The following is a 17105-nucleotide window of genomic DNA, read 5'->3' as shown; positions in this document are numbered from 1 at the left end:
TTGTGTACTGGTTTATTGGGAGCATCCCGCTGATGCAAGGTGCCGCAACCCTGGAATGGAATGACACTACAGAACCCTCTGTGTGTCATCCCATCCCAAGAGGCCTCACTCGTAGGCAGGTTACACCATGGTTCCCCGATAAACCGAACAATATAGAAAGGGGTATGAGGGAAAATCAAATAAGGCGGGGAGAAAAATGTGGCAATACCAAAAAAGAAGGCAGACAAGGTCAGTAGTACGCATAGTCATTTGTCCAGGTTGGCTTGATGAAACGACGGGGCAAGCGGCCCTCCATCCGTTGACGTTCCTCCAACTTGACTCCTCAGGAAGAGGCTCATCATTGGCTGGGGCTTCGTTATCTGGTCCAAACAGGAGTACAGTTGGCTCTACGGCTATTGCCCTCCCTTTCTCCCCTACGCTGCGAACCTTCACCTCTCCCAAGCATGGCCAGCATTGCTCACTGTCCAGCACCACTGATGTCTTCCCTTTGTTTACAACGTCGGATGGTGTTCGGAATTGGGGCCAACCTTTGGGCACTCGTCGAGGTTCTCTCACCCGATAAATTCAGTCCCCAGCATCGAGCTCCTTCACTATACGTCTGGTATCGTGGTAAGCCTTGTACGTCTATTGATTCTGCTTGATCTTGTCTATAATCTCCCTTAGGGCAATCCTAGTACTTCTATTGATTCTGCTTGATCTTTTCTATAAACTCCCTTAGGTCGATCCTAGCTTCATTGTCCTTCTGAACCACGGTGGGTTCAGTCTGTAAGTGGCTTGTCGCTCTCTCTACAAGGTGGAGGGTTCTATTCCAGTGCTTGAATGAGGTGTCAGTCTGTATGCAGAAATGGCTTCTCTGAGAACTATCTCCCACCCAAGGGAGCTGGCCACGCCAACTCGATACTGCCTTTGACGAAACAGTTCATACGCTCTACCATTCAATTCTCTGCAGGATTTAGGCAGTGGTCGAAGTGTATGAAAAGAAGTAGTGGAGCTATGTTCCCTGCTGGCCTGCCCCTGCTCCCCACAAACCCCATTGCCACAACCCCTCCCACACACAATACACACCGCAAACACTTGCACCTGATGTTTAAGGGAACGTTCAGTGCAGTACACTGAAAGTGAAGGTTTCAACTTCTTCCTACACTTTTATTTTAAAAGAAAACCATTCCGGAACGGTTTCTTTTTAAAATAAAAGTACAGGAGCTGTACAAGGTAATTTTAAAAAGTATAGGAGCACCGCTCCCGACCGCTCCCGCTCACTTCGACCACTGGATTTAGGGCTGTTTGTTTGTGCTGGCAGATACAAAATCTTGCATCTCACGAGAAACAAACTGTACACCATTGTCCATGACTATTTCCCTAGGCACGCCTTGTCCTTACCTGCCTGGGTTCGAATCCCATCCTCGTCACCACAGCAGAAAGGTGGTAGAGCAAATGTTTTGGTCTACTGGTTTATTGGGAACATCCCGCTGATGCAAGCTGCCGCACCACCAACACCCACAGCAGCAACCCTGGAATGGAATGACACTACAGAACCCTCTGTGTGTCATCCCATTCCAAGGGCCCTAACACACAGCCAGGTTACAACAATTATCTTTCATAATGAGAGGATGATGGTGTCACTTTTCTACCAGAACCATCTTTTATATAAGGTAATGGTGTTTCCTTCATCTTACTTAACCTACATGGAGGGTGTGACCATTTGGATTAGATATGAAATGGGTGTGGTAATTTTGGAAACTTTTTCCTACTTATGAATCTGAAGAGTATAACATGAATTATATGTGGACGAAAAATCATAACCAATTTTAACTGCAAAATTATAATTCAGCTAGCTGTACACAGCATAACCTGCTTGACCTAGCGTTTTCATTCTCCTCTCTCTCTGTCCCTCTCTGTCTGTCTCTCTCTGTCTCTCTCTCTCTCTGACCCCATCTTCTCTCTCTCTCCATTTCCTATACCTCCACATCTCACTCCCCTTTTCTCTCTCTCCCCCTCTGTCTCTCTCTGTAGACAAGAGTCCTATATTTAGCTACATGTTTGCTACAGTCATCCCAGCCATGGCTGACAACAGCACAACCAGAGGGGAAAAACAGATATCTGGGTTAGGGAGTGATTTTTTTAAAATTAAAAGATGAATTAGTGCTGTAGAGGTATCCCCTGAGGTGGGAACCGGTCTTTTATTTGGAGACATAGATTGTCGTTCCATGTGTCCTGTAGCCACATTCCAGCACACTAAGAGAGCATTGTTCGTACAATCGGGGGTGAGGGGATGTCTGGATGTCTCGAAGCTCTGTGGGGGGTACCAGGATTTTGACAGACCTGCTGGGGTTCTAATAAGGCACCCGAGGACCATGCTGCAAGATCTAAAACTGCATTTATTATTTTCTATTTGTTGTTAATTTTTAGTGTTTGTGAAAAATGTTATAATGTCTTGGCTCTCCCTGAAGAAACATTTCATTTATTTCAATCTAACCAAGAAGGAAGGGCATTTTGTGAGACACAGTGGTGTTTACTCTCAATGAATAAGGTATTAAAAAAAGAATAATTTTAATTGTACTAACATTCTAAATGTCTTTTGTTAAACACAAAATACAATGTGATGTTAATTTCTAATGATTGCTTCCAGTATATATTGTAATAATAAACATAATTTTACATTACCTTACTGAGCAAAGCACATTTTAAAAACCCAGAATAGCGATTTAAATGACTTTCTGATAGGTTATCATTCCAAGATGGACCGTCTGGTACACTGCTATTGTACCTTTTCGACATACCCCCATGAGAAAGGGAAGTGGACAAATATCACTAATGAGAGTCACTGGATGATTTGCATGAAATCAAAGAGAGTATTCTGGAACACCAGAATGACCACTGAACTTTATAATTTACAAATATAAAGAGTTGTATTTTGGAATTACTAAGTACATAATGCACACTAAGCTTGGTGCCCGTTCAATTTTTTACATTCATCCCACAAAAGTGTTTGTAATCATGAACCACATACACCCCTTCAGACAGCTTATGATTTTGGAGGTGAGGACAAAATGGCTCCGATAGCTGTGCCTGGATTAAGCCAGAATTTTAGTGCTTATATACATAGGGCAATATTCTTTGTTAATTTAGAATGGGCCTCAATACGGGCCCGGCGGTAACCCTTCTGGTGCAACCGCCGGGTTGCCGCCAGACCCGTAAAAGATGACAAGCGACTGACTTCCCGGTGCCAACGTGAGATTTCAACTCCGGTGGCCGGGAAGTCAGGCAGCGGTGATTTTGTTAATCCCCATTCCCATAGAGTCGCATATAACTCTATAGGAGTGGGGACACAGAAGCACCGGCACCGTTAACAACGGTGCCGGTGCTTCTGTGACGGCTTTGCTTACCATGACTGATGCGCCCGGCAGGGTCAGACCTCTCAGGCACAGCGGCTCCGGTATGCAAACCTGTGGTTTGCTGGACCGGAAATAAAGGTGCCGGTGAGCTTACCGGCACCCTTGTTTCCGGACTGGAAGGGTCATAATGATGCACAATGACTCATGTTGTTGAATAAAGAATAACAGAGTGGAATCAATCAGTCCCAGTAGATGCTGAGGCAGGTATGTTGCACATGTATTTATTTAATTTATTTATTTATTTTTTCATTTGTAAAGCGCCTAAACCCTCAGGAATCAGGGTGCTGTTGCTAGCCAGTTACATGATACAAACCTTCCTTAAGCACGGAATTGCGCCTTAACTATCAAAACGGGCAACAGATATTCAGGACACAAGTTATATACATCACTTTCCCAGGCAGAAGGGCAATTAGGCAAATAACCATGTTTTCAGGGCTTTGTGTAAGGCCCAGTAGGAGTCCTCTGCTCTTAGATCTGAGGGAAGGGAGTTCCAGTAGTTTACAGCGACTGATTAGAAACGTACCCCCTCCTGCATCCCTCCTTTGGCTCTTTTCAATTTCGGTAGTGCCAGTCTATGGGCATGGAGGGACCTTACTGGTCTGTTAGACTTAGGTCTCTCTCTGTGACAGCCATTGTGGGGCGGTTTTGCTCAAGCATTTGTGTGTAATAGGAAGAGTCTTGAAGATAACCCTTTTCCTGATAGGGAGCCAATGAGTCTTTTCCTGGCGGCTGTGATGTGGTCCTTTTTTGGGATGTTCAGTGCTGCTCGGAGGGCGTTATTCTGAATTACCTGTAATTTGTTTATGTTCCGTTAGGAGGTGCCCGGAAATAGGACGTTACAGTAATCCAATCTCCCATCTGTGATTGCTATGGCAATGGTCATGCAGCTCTCTGTGGTAAGGAATTGTCTTGCTCCATTGATGAGCTTGGGGGTGTAAGCTACTGATGAGGCTAATGCACTGATTTGCTTGGTGAGGGAAAGAGAGGCATCCATGTTTACACCTAAGGATTTTACTGCGTCTGAGACGGGAATCTGTATTCCATCTATCAAGAATGATGTGAATTGCGGGCTGAGTTTTTAGCATTGCAGGAGAGCCCACTGAGACACATGTTTAACAGAGAGGCGTTCACAGTGGCCTTCTGTGGAGAATCTGCAAGGTCTCACATGGAGGCAATCACTGTGGATGAGAGCTACACTGCCACCTCAGGAGTCTGTTCTATCACATCCGAGGAGACTAGAGCCCTCTAGCAGAGCTAGGGACAGCGCAGGGCCTGCATTGTGGTGAAGCCATGCTTCAGTGATGGCCTGTAGGTCTAGTTTAAGGGTTTTAATCAGGTCATTGATGTCCAGGGCATGTGCAAATAGGTACCTGGCATTTATGAGGACTCTGTCTAGCGTGTGGCATTGTTGATGTTCTGGGATGGGGGTTAGAGGTGAATGAGAAGGATATACCTTGGGGCTTGTTTGTTCAGTGTTTATCCGTGCATATGTTTTGGCACTACGTTCTCTGGTGTGCTCCTTGTTGGTGACGGCGATCCCTTTAGTCTGCGGGCAGGGACAGGAGGTGGTGGGAATTAGGGGCACGGTTTAGTTTGTAGCTGACATTCTTCATGGGCCGGTTGTATTTTCCTCGAACTGGTAGGCAGACAACGTGGTGTTTATAGGGGGGCACCTAGCGTGAGACCTTACACTCAGGTTACTATTTCTCCTTAGGGTTGGTGCTGGCAGGTTGGATGGGATAACTCTAGTTGTCCTTTCGCAAAGCATAGCGTTCCTTGTAAGGTTGGAGGTTAGGGTCTTGGCTACAATTTGCTTGGGAGTGGAGGACATGTGAGGGGCGAATTGGGGGCTCTTGGCAAGGCGGGGCTGGTTAAATGCCTCCTGAGTGGCGGGCGGGGTGCTCGGATGACCCTGAATGGCAGTGGGTGAGGGGGGCTGCTCATAGGTGACTGGGTTGGGGTTAGCTGATGAATGTTGGCTTGGGGAGGGTGCTGGATGTGTACTCTTTGGGTAGCTTGGCTGTGATGTGGATTATTTGATCATGCATTGAACTATGAGTATTGGGTTGGGTATGTAGATGCCCCCTTTTCTGTATGATTTTCTTAATGTGATAGAATGCTGTGATGATCTTTGCCTGACATTTTTCGTCTTTGGTCTGTACGTTTAGGCAGTTTCTGTACCATGAGTTATGTATTGTAATCAATGTGTGCATTTTGAGTGTAGCATTTTTCTATCTGCTTACAAATTAAATATGAAATGTCAGTTTGAGTTAAATAATTTACAATATGAAATATATCTAAAAAATATTTTTTTTGACATTACATATTGTAAAAATAACGTTTATCATAGTCCATGTGGCAGTCTCTGTGTAAGTTGGAGGGATGAAATCACCGGATAGGATGAATTTGAGGACTATCCAAGACATAGTTATTAAATTTAAACTAAAATTAAATTGAATTTAGTGTAGTAACCCTTTGCTAATCTGTGAGCAATCCACTCACATGCTCTCTCATCCTTTATATTTGGCCAGCATTCTGTGCATTTCGGATTAAAATGTAGTAGAAAAAGTCCCCTTTCTGTCACAAACGTATTGTGTAATCATGGAAATATCTTAAGTCATCAGCCTCAACCAACCTATTACAGATATGGGGTTATTTTAAACTGGAAGGAGTGGTAAAACAAGGTGTCAATGCGAAGTGTAATGCGTTTAGGCCTTCCTTTACCTCTCCAGCCCATTTTCGTCGTCTTGCAATGCAGAAGCGGCATGAAGCGTAGTTTGCATCTCCGCCAGGCTTTCCTACTCAGTCTTGGAAGTGCACCGGGTTTTACACCGTTATGAGATTTTCACAGAGGCATAAAATGAATGGATCCCTATGGAATCTGCCTCGCATTAGCATCTGCTAATGATCAATTGGGTTCCAGAGGAATACATTAGTAAATGCCTCCTGCAAAGCATAATTTGCAGGCGGGCTTTACATTTTTGCAAAATGGAGAGCGAAAGAAGAGTAAAGATGATATTGTCTTGTTGTCTACTTTACTTTTGAACTTCACATTGCAAAAGTTGAAAATTGCATGCCGGCAACCCAACAGCACATAAATGCAAACATGACCTCCAATGTGTTTAAATCTTCCAGCTTCCCTTTCCCATCTCCAATAGTACATGTTAAACCCCTCTCCTTCCTTCCTGCCTCCCAATCATTCTGTCCCTCGTCCACTCCCACCCCTGGTGTTCCTCATCTCTCGCGAAAATATTGCCAGGTTACTGATGTCCAAGTTGGCCCTCACCTTTGGGGCCTGTGATTCCAGGTTCTCCTTTGTTGCCAGTGATCCCATTGGTTCCTGGAACTCCAGGAATACCAGGCATGCCTGGCTGGCCCTGGAAAAAGACACCTTTATCCGGGCCACACAGGGTAACTCTCTTGAGCTCTGTTCATGGGGCAGAAAAGAGAAGACGTTTACATAGTGTTGATTTCAGATATCGTAGGTAAAATGAGACAGATTCAGAATGCATGAAAATATTGGTTCTTGGAGACAAAAGGATTACATTGCTAGTCTTTCATTTGATATGATATGATATGCATTTATAACACGTCTGTACACAAGTGTTTCTAGGCGCGACAAGACAAGGAGGGGGAAACAGAGGGAGGACAAAAACAAAGATCTTACTAGGCCTTGTTTCATTCCGATTGCCAAGTGCAGGGAAGGGGAGAAGTGCCGATTGAGGGTCAGGGGGGATGGAGAAGTGCAGGTAATAAAGTGCACTAACGGGTGGCACAGTGCTAACGGGTGGTACAGCTAACGGGTATTACTGCCCGGATATCGCTGGGGCTAATAGCGTTACAGCCTAACGCCAATCGCTATTAGCGCCGGATCCCGGTTTTGGCGGAACGGTAACTCCCCATTCGGCCCTTTCGGGAATTCCCCATTGCCCATTTGGCCAATGGGGAATTTTCGGCGCAACTACCGTCAGCAAATTCCCGGCGCATTTACCCCCAGCTCAGAGCTGGGGGTAAATGCAGCCAAACCCGTTATTTGGCGGAACCTTAAATGCGGCGGTAATAGCGTTACCGCCGCATTTAAGGGTTACCGCCATACTCGTGATGAGGCTGACAGACTTGGTACTCTTTTTTTTTTAAACGTTTATTTACAACAAAAAAATACAACTCATGAAACAAGCAAATAATAATAAACAAAGCATTTAACAATACAATTATATACATCGCAAGATATAATAAATCATAATCCTCCACTAAATCTGCCTCATCCCCTAATCACCCCCCCACTAACACACACAGTTATTACACCACGTTTAGTACAATAATAGAAACTTTCCCCAGATTTTCCCAAACAAACCCATCTTCCCCTCTCTCCTGTACAGCACTCTTTCCATTTTTGCCAATGTGTGCATTTCAGCTATCCATGTCTCAATATCCAAAGTCAAAGTAGACTTCCAATTGTGCAAAATTTTCTTCTTACCAGTCATACCCCTCTGAACAACCACTTTTTCTGACATTGCAATCAGGGCCCAAAAGACATCAGCAACCATTGATCATAATCAACTTGTTGATTCCATTGGCCTATCACAATCTGAAGTCTATGGGCCTCATTGCAACATTGGCGGAATGGGTTAACGGGTGCCGCAAATGGATGCAGACCGGTTAAACCCATTCCGCCAGATTACGAGGTTCCCTTGCGGGATCCGGTAAGGAAGCCTGGTAAAACCAGGAGTCGTTACCAGGTCCCGAGAGGGGACCAGGGAGCTAACAACGGGCCGGTCGTAATCTGCCCGTTGTTAGCTCCCTGCACCCATTCCCATTGAGCCCTATGGGGGCTTGAGTGGGAATGGGGACGGTCCGGGCCCGGGTTCCTTGAAGGAGGAATTAACGGGCCCTCAAAACTCGGAATGGCCCAGTAATTCCCCATTCAGGGAACCCGGACCCGGTTTTGGTGGCAGCCATGCCGGCAATAGCGGAATGGCTACCGCCAATGTTGTAATGAGGCCCTATGACTTCTATCGCTCCTCTAATTCAACCACACCCTCCAAATCTGCGTGAAATCAATAGACATCCCACAGTTATTTGTTCAATCCAATAACATTCTTCTTGTATACTATTCAACAAATCAAAAGCATCAATATTGTATGCCCATATTTTCTAATTCCATGAAAACATTTATTGGCTACTCATACTGTGGATTATTGACATTTGGTAATGTGTCCATTACCTCAGTCGTGCCAACTACCCTCCACCCCCCACACCCCCTTAAACACCTCAGCTGAACAATCAAAAAATAGGAAATGGTCAACTCACACCTTCAATTCCAACCATGCTTGCACCAACCTCACGGGCACACAACTTCCCAAATTAATGAGTGAGGTATAAAGACCACACATAAACATGCCTCAAATCTCCACACAAACAGACACATCAAGAACCACATGTAAACTGTATTTTCTTCATGCAATTTAGATACTTCAGAACACTCGAACCCCTGAAAAGTACGCTTCCAGTTGGTATTTACATACTACTTCCAAGCTATGCCAAAACTAATATGTAATCAACCATGCAGACATAACAGTGTAAGAAAAGATAATTCTGGCCTCATTCCACAACATCTATCATGATGAGGATTGCTGTCAACTGATGAACCAAAACCACATTACAATATCATGAATACGATCTTTTCTAAAACAATTCGGGCATATTATAATTTCAACACCTAGTGAAATACAGTTACTAGGATCCTGGTCCATAGCAGGAGCGGTATAACACTATACAATTAATAGATCAGTAAAAAAGGAATCTGTTGACCTATCAGGGACACAGTGTGATAATCACATGAGGATTATTGTCAATCCTACTAAAAGCATATATATAAACATTTTGTATATCAGATTTCCATCTCCATTCCAACAGGATATGTGTTGCATATGTCCATGTAGTGTAATAATAATCACCATCTTGTCCTGTGATCTGATTATATAGCAGGACCCAGACCAGAAGCTATCTAACATCATTGTTGTACTGCCAAGCCCAATGCCAAAAATCAAACAGATGCTCAATTAAAATTCCCGGGGCAAGACAATGGTGGGTCACCTACACTGGAAATACCACTGGAAGAATGTGGGTGTGGGTACATATGGCCGAGATAGTTCCAGACATAGATATATTAAGTACATCGGCCATGGCACTGAAGACTTTCAGCAGGTACGGCAGTGTAGTGGTTCATAGGCAGCAGGACTCATCAGATTTGGATAAACTACCTTTCACACCTTCCGACATCAGCCAAACGTAGACACCAACACCTACGGACTATTCAGACCATCGATGGCTACGTGTCTTGTATACACCTCTCATATTCCTCTCCACGCCACGTCAGGAAGTTCAATCCTTTTATATTGACACTCTTATATATTGACACGTTGCATTTTATAGTCGGTTGCTTTGCACGATGATCCGTAATGTCTCCACACAATTTGCTCCATTTAAACGGAGGAAAAATAAAACTACTAAGGAGAAGACAGTATACATCATATGCAGACCACAATATCAACAGTGAACAAGAAATGTCTGCAGTGCGTTTGGTCATGAGAGCCTGGCCATACTGAAACACTATTCGTATCTGATTTACCAATAATAAGGCTGGATTGACAAATTAACCCATCGCATTCCCGATTTTCATTTATTTCCATTACCTTGTGGAGGCTGATGGGAGAGGGTAGAAAGCACAAGGAGCGGACGGTGGAGGGCGAGCAAGTGATGGGAAACCCCAGCCGCTGGGGCTCGGAAGGCAGCCAGGAAACACTGGCGATGCCCGGAGTGTCCAGGGGAACGGACCAGAGGCGAGCTGCGTGGAGGAGAGCAACAACAAGGCCCAGAGGTGCGCCCGTGAGCGCAGAGGAGCACACTGAAAGGTGAGGGGAACAGCCCGGCACGAACACACAGTTCCGACCTTACATTACTGATAAGCCAATCGTAAGACAATCCCGTAGTGTCGTAGAATGTGACCTCCTTAAATCAGCTGATACTGGACAACATGCCGGGTCCTTTCTTCAAACTTCACGCTGTCACGAGTCCAAACACAGGATGGAAAGAAGTGCGAGTACAGCGAGTGATCTTTTAAAAATAAGATCGTTCAACTGTACTAAACTGCAGCGCCATTTTCAGCCATATCAAACCATAGTATTTTTAATTATAAATTGAAAAGTCAAAACCAATAAATGTGGGGAGTATGTTAGTTCAATAACCTTCAGTTATCCTTATTATGAAGTGGCTCCAGCCAGCTCACAGCTTCCTTAGGATCTATTGTGTTTTTATCACCACCAGGAAGGACCAGAGTTAGCATATTATTCCTATTAAAAAATACTTTCACTGCCACCAGTCTTGCTAAATCTTAAGCATCTTTAAATGATTTCCTGATAGCCAATGGCTCATTGGGATAATCAGGATAAACAAAGATCTGTTTGCCCTTGCAGAATACATTGCCTTTATTTCTTGCATATTTCAGGATCTCTTCCTTGACCCTTGTACACATAAAAGAGATGAGAATTTGTCTTGCTTTAGGGCCAGATTTTCTGCCAACTCTGTAAACATTATCAATGTCACCATGAACAATTCGATCACAGCTGAAGGATGTTTTCAAAATATCCAATACCATCTGTAGCAAATCTTCAGAATTATCTTCTTCTATCACCACCAGCCTCAGGTTCTTGCTTCTGATCTTCAAATCCAACTCCAGGTTTTTATCTCTCCCTTTCTGTAAATCTTCTTTCAAACTGTTGAAAGCTCTGAAACTTCCTGCTATTTCCGTAGAAATTGATGTTGAACCACTTTCCAGAGCAGAAACACAGCAGTCCATTTGGGAGACCTTCAGGGAAATATCCTCCATAGCTGACTTAACATCCCCCATATCTTGTGCCACTTTCCCCAAATCTTGAGCCATTTTCAGTAGCAGAGAATAAATATCCTGAGTATTCGGAACCTCACCCATCTCAGAGGCTGGCTTGGGTTTCTTGGGGATAGGGTTTTCTGCAGTGTCAATCTTCTTTTTTGAGTTCAGAATCCAATATAATCACAAATGGGAGAGAGTCAGGAGCTACAGGACTATGCTGCTGCCTCTGCTGCCTGCATTCCGGAATTCTGAGGCTGACAGACTTGAATGAAATGTGATCAACTAAATCCTCTGAAACTAAACTAAACATTTGATCATAAACAGCTAAGCCTAACAAACCCCCTACACCTAAACCCAGAGTAATGAATCTCTTAATTTAGGCATCAACTCCTAAACCCCTGTCTTTATACCCCTTAAACTAAACACACATGCCTAAATTAAAAGATCTAAGTCAAAAACCTAAACCGCTTGCCCTAGGCCCCCAAGCTTAAACTTCTATGCTTAAACCAAAATTACAAAGCACAAGTCATAACCCTACTCCCAGCCTCAGCCCATAAATCTAAGCATATCAACCCACAGCAAAATGCCTAAGCATTAACACATAAGCCCCTTAGTATGCATGTCCAAGTCGGTAAAAAATAGCCTCTCTCTAACATTCCAAAATCAAACCATAATAACTAAACATATCCCCAAAAACGTAGCACCTAAGCCTATAAAACAATTGAGCTGAATGTCTTATGTTTAAGCATGTCTCCTAGAATCACTAAAACTAGACAATTAAGCCCCAACAGTTTAAAGGCAGTTATACACCGTAATCCCTATGCCAAAATCTCTAAACAATAACTCATATACTAAAACATAAATATTGACCACCAAGCCTAAACCCCTATGCAAAGGGAAACCCTCTGAATCTTATTCTATAAAACAAAACATTCACATTCTTCAACACTAAGATTCAACCCCTTAAATTAAGGCTTCATCACAAGTTGGGTGCTATCCCCGGTGGTATTACTGCTGGGGCTATTAGCCCTACCGCCAACCCCCCCGGTGCTATTAGCGCCAGATCACAGGTTTGGCATAACAGTAAGTCCCCATTCCCCATTGGGCCCATTTGGGAATTTCCCATTCGCCATTGGGCCCAATGGAGAATGTTCAGCGCTATTACCGCCGGTGGTTTTACTGCCGGTGGTAATAGCACTGAAAATCGGCAAAATTGCCGCGGATTTGCCCCCAGCTCAGAGCTGGGGGTAAATCCACCAAGCCCATGATTTGCAGACCCTTAAATGCGGCGGTAATATCATTAACACTGCATTTAAGGGTTACCGCCAAACTCGTGATGAGGCAGTATGTATATTGCGCAAGCTGTAATACAATTGAAAATGATTCAAAATTGTAAGAAAGCCAACATGAAATGAAACAAATTGAATCAGTATGATACATGTAATTCAAAGAATGTTTATCACTCAAAAGGGAACACAGGAAAAAAGGGATCATAAATGCACAACCAGCAGAATGGAGGAACCAAGGAAGCACTGCCACCCGCACAGAGAGAAAGGAGATGAGAACTCCAGAGAGGCTCCAACAAGATGGCATATCCGTACAGAGTGGGTGAGGAGAGTCAAGACTCCTTCTAGAAAAATAAATGGAAATATTATCTCCACAGGAGTGATCCAAGAAGTAACTGCCTGCCAACAGTATGGGGGGTCATTCCGAGGTGGGTGGTAAGGGGTTACCGGCACCGGTAAGGATGCCGGTGCCGGTAACCCCTTACCGCCCTATTCCGAGGTTCCCTAGCGGGACCTGCTGAAAACGTCTGTTCAGAACAGACGTCCTTAGCTGGTCCCGTTAGGGGACCAGGGCGCAATAGCGGGCCCGTTATTAGCGCCTTCCCCATTCCCATTTAGCCCTATGGGGGCTTGAATGGGAATGGGGAATGGTATTCAGCATGGGGACTTACCAGGTCCGCATAGGTCGGAATATCCCGGTAAGTCCCCATTCCGCCTACCCGGACCTGGACCCGAGTTTGGAGGCAGCCATGGTGCTAGTAGCACCATGGCTGCCTCCAAACTCGGAATGACCCCCTATAAGATGGAAGACGGGCCTCCCAGGGATTCTGATCAGAATGGAGGCCCGCTCAGCCAAGGCGCCTCAACCAGAAAACGAGAGGATAGAGAAGAGAAGAGCAAAAGAGATCTAAGACATGGGCATAGAAAGGTCATACCAAGATGGCCGCTCCCATGAAGCGGGAAAGAGTAAAGCTCCTGCAGCTGAAATATGTATGAGCTCTATGCAAGCAGGATGCAGAAAAGCAGGTCCAAGTCACCACAGATAGATAGATGCCACATTCCCAACGGAAAAGGTGAGGCAGCTTGTTCTACAATGGAAAAATAAAAACAACACTCACGTGCACAGCAATCTGACTCGGCGGGTTCTGAAAAGCCACCTCTTGGGGAAGAAGAAAACATCAAGAGTGCCAACGAGCAGAGCATGGTTCCCCAAATCGTCATTTTGTGCTTCCGCGCCTGAATTTCTTTGAGGTCGGTTCCAATCAAAGAGGCTGTGTGCACAGGATACTGCACTGTGGTACTTATATACCAAGTGCAATTACACAACATAGCTGGACGAGGAAATGGGAAGTGGTCAGCGGGGGCAGCTTCCCTTCATTGCACAGAGCCCCGGTGGGGTGAGATCTTGCAGTAAGATTGAGCAAACTCTCCATCCACAGCGAGAAGCAACAGTAGTGGAAGTATTTTGGCTGCTGTAGGCATAGTTACATATTGCTGCACGTAGAAGTCACGTTGGAAACATGTATTGCTTGTATTGGCAATCTGGCCACCCCTACCGGAGGCCCCATTGGCAGCCTCGTAGTGTTGCCTTACCCTATCACCGACATTGATGTAACAATTCTTTGACTAGATCCCTAGCGGGATATACGGGGGCGCTGCAAACATCAGTGACTGGAGTAACAGCCGCTAACAGCAGAAAAGCCCTGGTCATAGGCTGCACTCTAACGTAGTTCAGGAGATTTACCAAAAGGGAGCTTTCAGGAAGAACTCGAGAGAATTCATCCAAATGTCCGGTCATGGGTTTAGATTGTTGAGCCTCCCCTCATAGGATGTGCAGCTTATAGTAGGTGCTATTTTCACTGTATGTCTCTGGACTTGCACCAAGGGGTCTTCGTCATTTTAGAGCTGTGACCTGCACATCGGAACACACTCATCCTGTAGATTCCATAAATGGACAGCTGTCGTCTCCTGAAATATACAATACTGTAGAAGTGCCCTCCAGAACCAACCGATACAATGTCCTTTCAGCGACAGACTTTTTTTTAATGGGTTTTAAAGAACATTTTTCAACAAAAAATCTCATTGAAAAATATTGGGGGCAAGGGGGATTTCGTATAAGGGGTGGGGGGTCGGGAATAGGGTTTTAAAGAACTTTTTTCAACAAAAAATCTCATCGAAAAATATAGGGGGCAAAGGGGGAGTTCATATAAGGGGTGGGGGGTCGGCAATAGAGAAAACCCAATAGGGGATGGAGGCTTGGGTTCCCGGCCGCCGGGATCGGAATACCCCGGTGTTATCGGGCAGTCAGGCACGGGTAATTCATTACGGGTCCAGCGGTAACCGATTGGTAAAAAAATCCATTGATGAAATGACATAGAACCACTTTAACCATGACCTCCAGAACTCAACATGATATTAGTGACGTGGCCGCCTGACCTAAACAACTGTTAAGAAGAGGCCATCAGACACTGGACACAATATTACAGATATGGCGTCCAGACCTGGGCACAAGACTACAGATATGGCTCCTGTTCAGAAGTGGCCCTTAGAACTGGACACAATGCTCAAGCTGAGGCCTACATAAACTGAAGCAACACATCAAATGTGGCATTCCAGACTGGGCGATACTCTAGGTATGGCTTGCTGGACTAGGCATACATTAGATGTGGTCGGGATAGGGAGGTTTTGCCGCGGGTTAACTAATCCAATTCGAGTTTATCGAATTTTTGTCAACACATTTTGCCCCAAATATATGTGGGGCATGGGTTCAGGATGATAACTAATGTGGGGAGTTATGAGGGGGCTTTAGGCAAAATCTACCCCCAAAAAATGTATTTTATGTAATCTAATACGATGGACTCTTTTTGAGCAAATCACATAGAACCGATGTAGTCTTCAAAACTCAAGCTCTGGAAAATATCCTCCAAGTGTGGCCTCCCAAACTAAACAATAATTACGTTTATTTATTTGTTTTATTTGTTTATAAAAATCACACGAAAGCAATTCATTTTTGGCACAAAAACGTGTACAGAATTTACCATTGATAACAGAGCGTACGACATGGGTCCTTTACAATAGGGTAAATTAATGCAACTTGAAGACTAGATGTTGCAGGGGAAGGTGGAAATATAAACCAGGGATGAGGACAGGACAGAAAGACATAGGAATGGGATGGTGGAGGAAGTGCAGAATTAAGGATGGAGGGGTGACGGACAGGCGCTGTAGCGTTTTCCACGAAGGGTAGGGAGAGAGGAAAAAAGGGTGCTGCAGTAGCATAGAGTGCTAGGAGACAGGTTCTTCAGAAAGGAGAGCTTTGAGATTGGATTTAAATAGTGGTTGAATTGGAGTAGAACAGAGAGGGAGAGGAAGAACATTCCAGAGTAGGGTATTGAGGAGAGAGACAAAGAGGAGGCGAGAGGGAGCACATTGGCGCAAATGTTGTCAAGGAGGTGAGCTGATGATAATCTTAACGAGCAAGTTGGAGAGTAGGGAGTGAGATGAGCAGATAGCTAGGGTTGGGCAAGTCCATGGATAGTTTTGAATATGATGAGAAGAAGTTTATACTTTGCCCCTTGTTTCATAGATAGCCAGCCAATGTGGAGATGGGCAGAAGAGGTAGAGGTAAAGGTGGAAAGGTTTGCAGACCTTGAAGTTGAGGATTTTGTCAATAGGTGAAAAAGCATAGTTGGGAAGGCCATAGAGGAGACTGGCACAGTAGTCAGATCTAGAGGGGACTTAGGAGGATATTAGTTGTTTAGCAGTATTGAAAGGACGAAGATGACCAATTTTTATGATATTGAGGAGGATGAGTCTGGCTGCAGTGGCATATTTTGAGATGAAGAGCGGGAGGTTGTGTGATGGGTCAAAGATGACACGAAGGTTACGGGCGGAAGCAGACTAAGGAAAGTAATCAGGCTTGAGCAGTGGTCGAAGTGAGGGGGAGCGGTCGGGAGCGGTGCTCCTCTACTTTTTTAAATTACCTTTTCCAGCTCCTATACTTTTATTTGAAAAAGAAACTGTTCCGGAATGGTTTTGTTTTAAAATAAAAGTGTAGGAAGAAATTGAAACTTGCACTTTCAGTGCACTGCACTGAACGTTCCCTTAAACAGCAGGTGCAAGTGTCGGGGGTGTGTATGGTGTGTGGGAGGGGACGTGGTGATGGGGTTTGTGGGGAGTGGGTGCAGGCCATCAGGTAACATAGTTCCACTACTTCTTTTCGCACACTTCGACCACTGGGCGGGAGAGGAAGAGATAGCCTGTTTGGCTGGGAAGTAGAGAACCTCTGTCTTAGTGGAGTTGAGCATGAGCAAGTGAAACGTCATCCAATATTGAATGGCAGAGAGGAAGTTTGAAATTTTCGACAACAGCGCATCGGATAAGGAGTGAAAGGGGAAGAAGATCTGAGTGTTATCAGAGAAGAGTTGGTAGGATAAGCTGTAAGAGGAGATCAGTGTGCCAAGAGCTGAAATATAGAGAGTGAAATAAAGTGGACCAAGGACAGACCCTTGGGGAACTCCAACACTAAAGGGGGTA

At 44.7% G+C, this 17105-nt stretch overlaps 1 protein-coding gene across 5 annotated transcripts in view; it reads right to left on the bottom strand.

Moving 5' to 3' along the window:
• Window positions 1-13959, bottom strand: part of LOC138503306 (ryncolin-1-like) — a 171672-nt gene extending 157713 nt beyond the window's left edge. For 2 of the 5 annotated variants that reach the window (XM_069622918.1, XM_069622917.1), the window contains exons 1-2: window positions 13691-13959; window positions 6682-6822 (exon numbers count right to left, since the gene is read on the bottom strand). In XM_069622918.1, coding sequence (XP_069479019.1) covers window positions 6682-6822; window positions 13691-13901 — 352 coding nt within the window. In that variant the 5' untranslated portion in view covers window positions 13902-13959. Of the gene's footprint in view, window positions 1-6681; window positions 6823-10090; window positions 10297-13690 lie in introns of those variants that run through there. The other 3 variants (XM_069622915.1, XM_069622916.1, XM_069622919.1) reach the window with 3 other exon arrangements.
• Window positions 13960-17105: the final 3146 nt, after the last annotated feature.

This window comes from Ambystoma mexicanum, chromosome 11 (genome assembly GCF_040938575.1).
Source record: "Ambystoma mexicanum isolate Mex_15411 chromosome 11, UKY_AmexF1_1, whole genome shotgun sequence".
Taxonomy (NCBI): domain Eukaryota; kingdom Metazoa; phylum Chordata; class Amphibia; order Caudata; family Ambystomatidae; genus Ambystoma; species Ambystoma mexicanum.
This window is presented reverse-complemented; position numbering and strand designations above follow the sequence as displayed.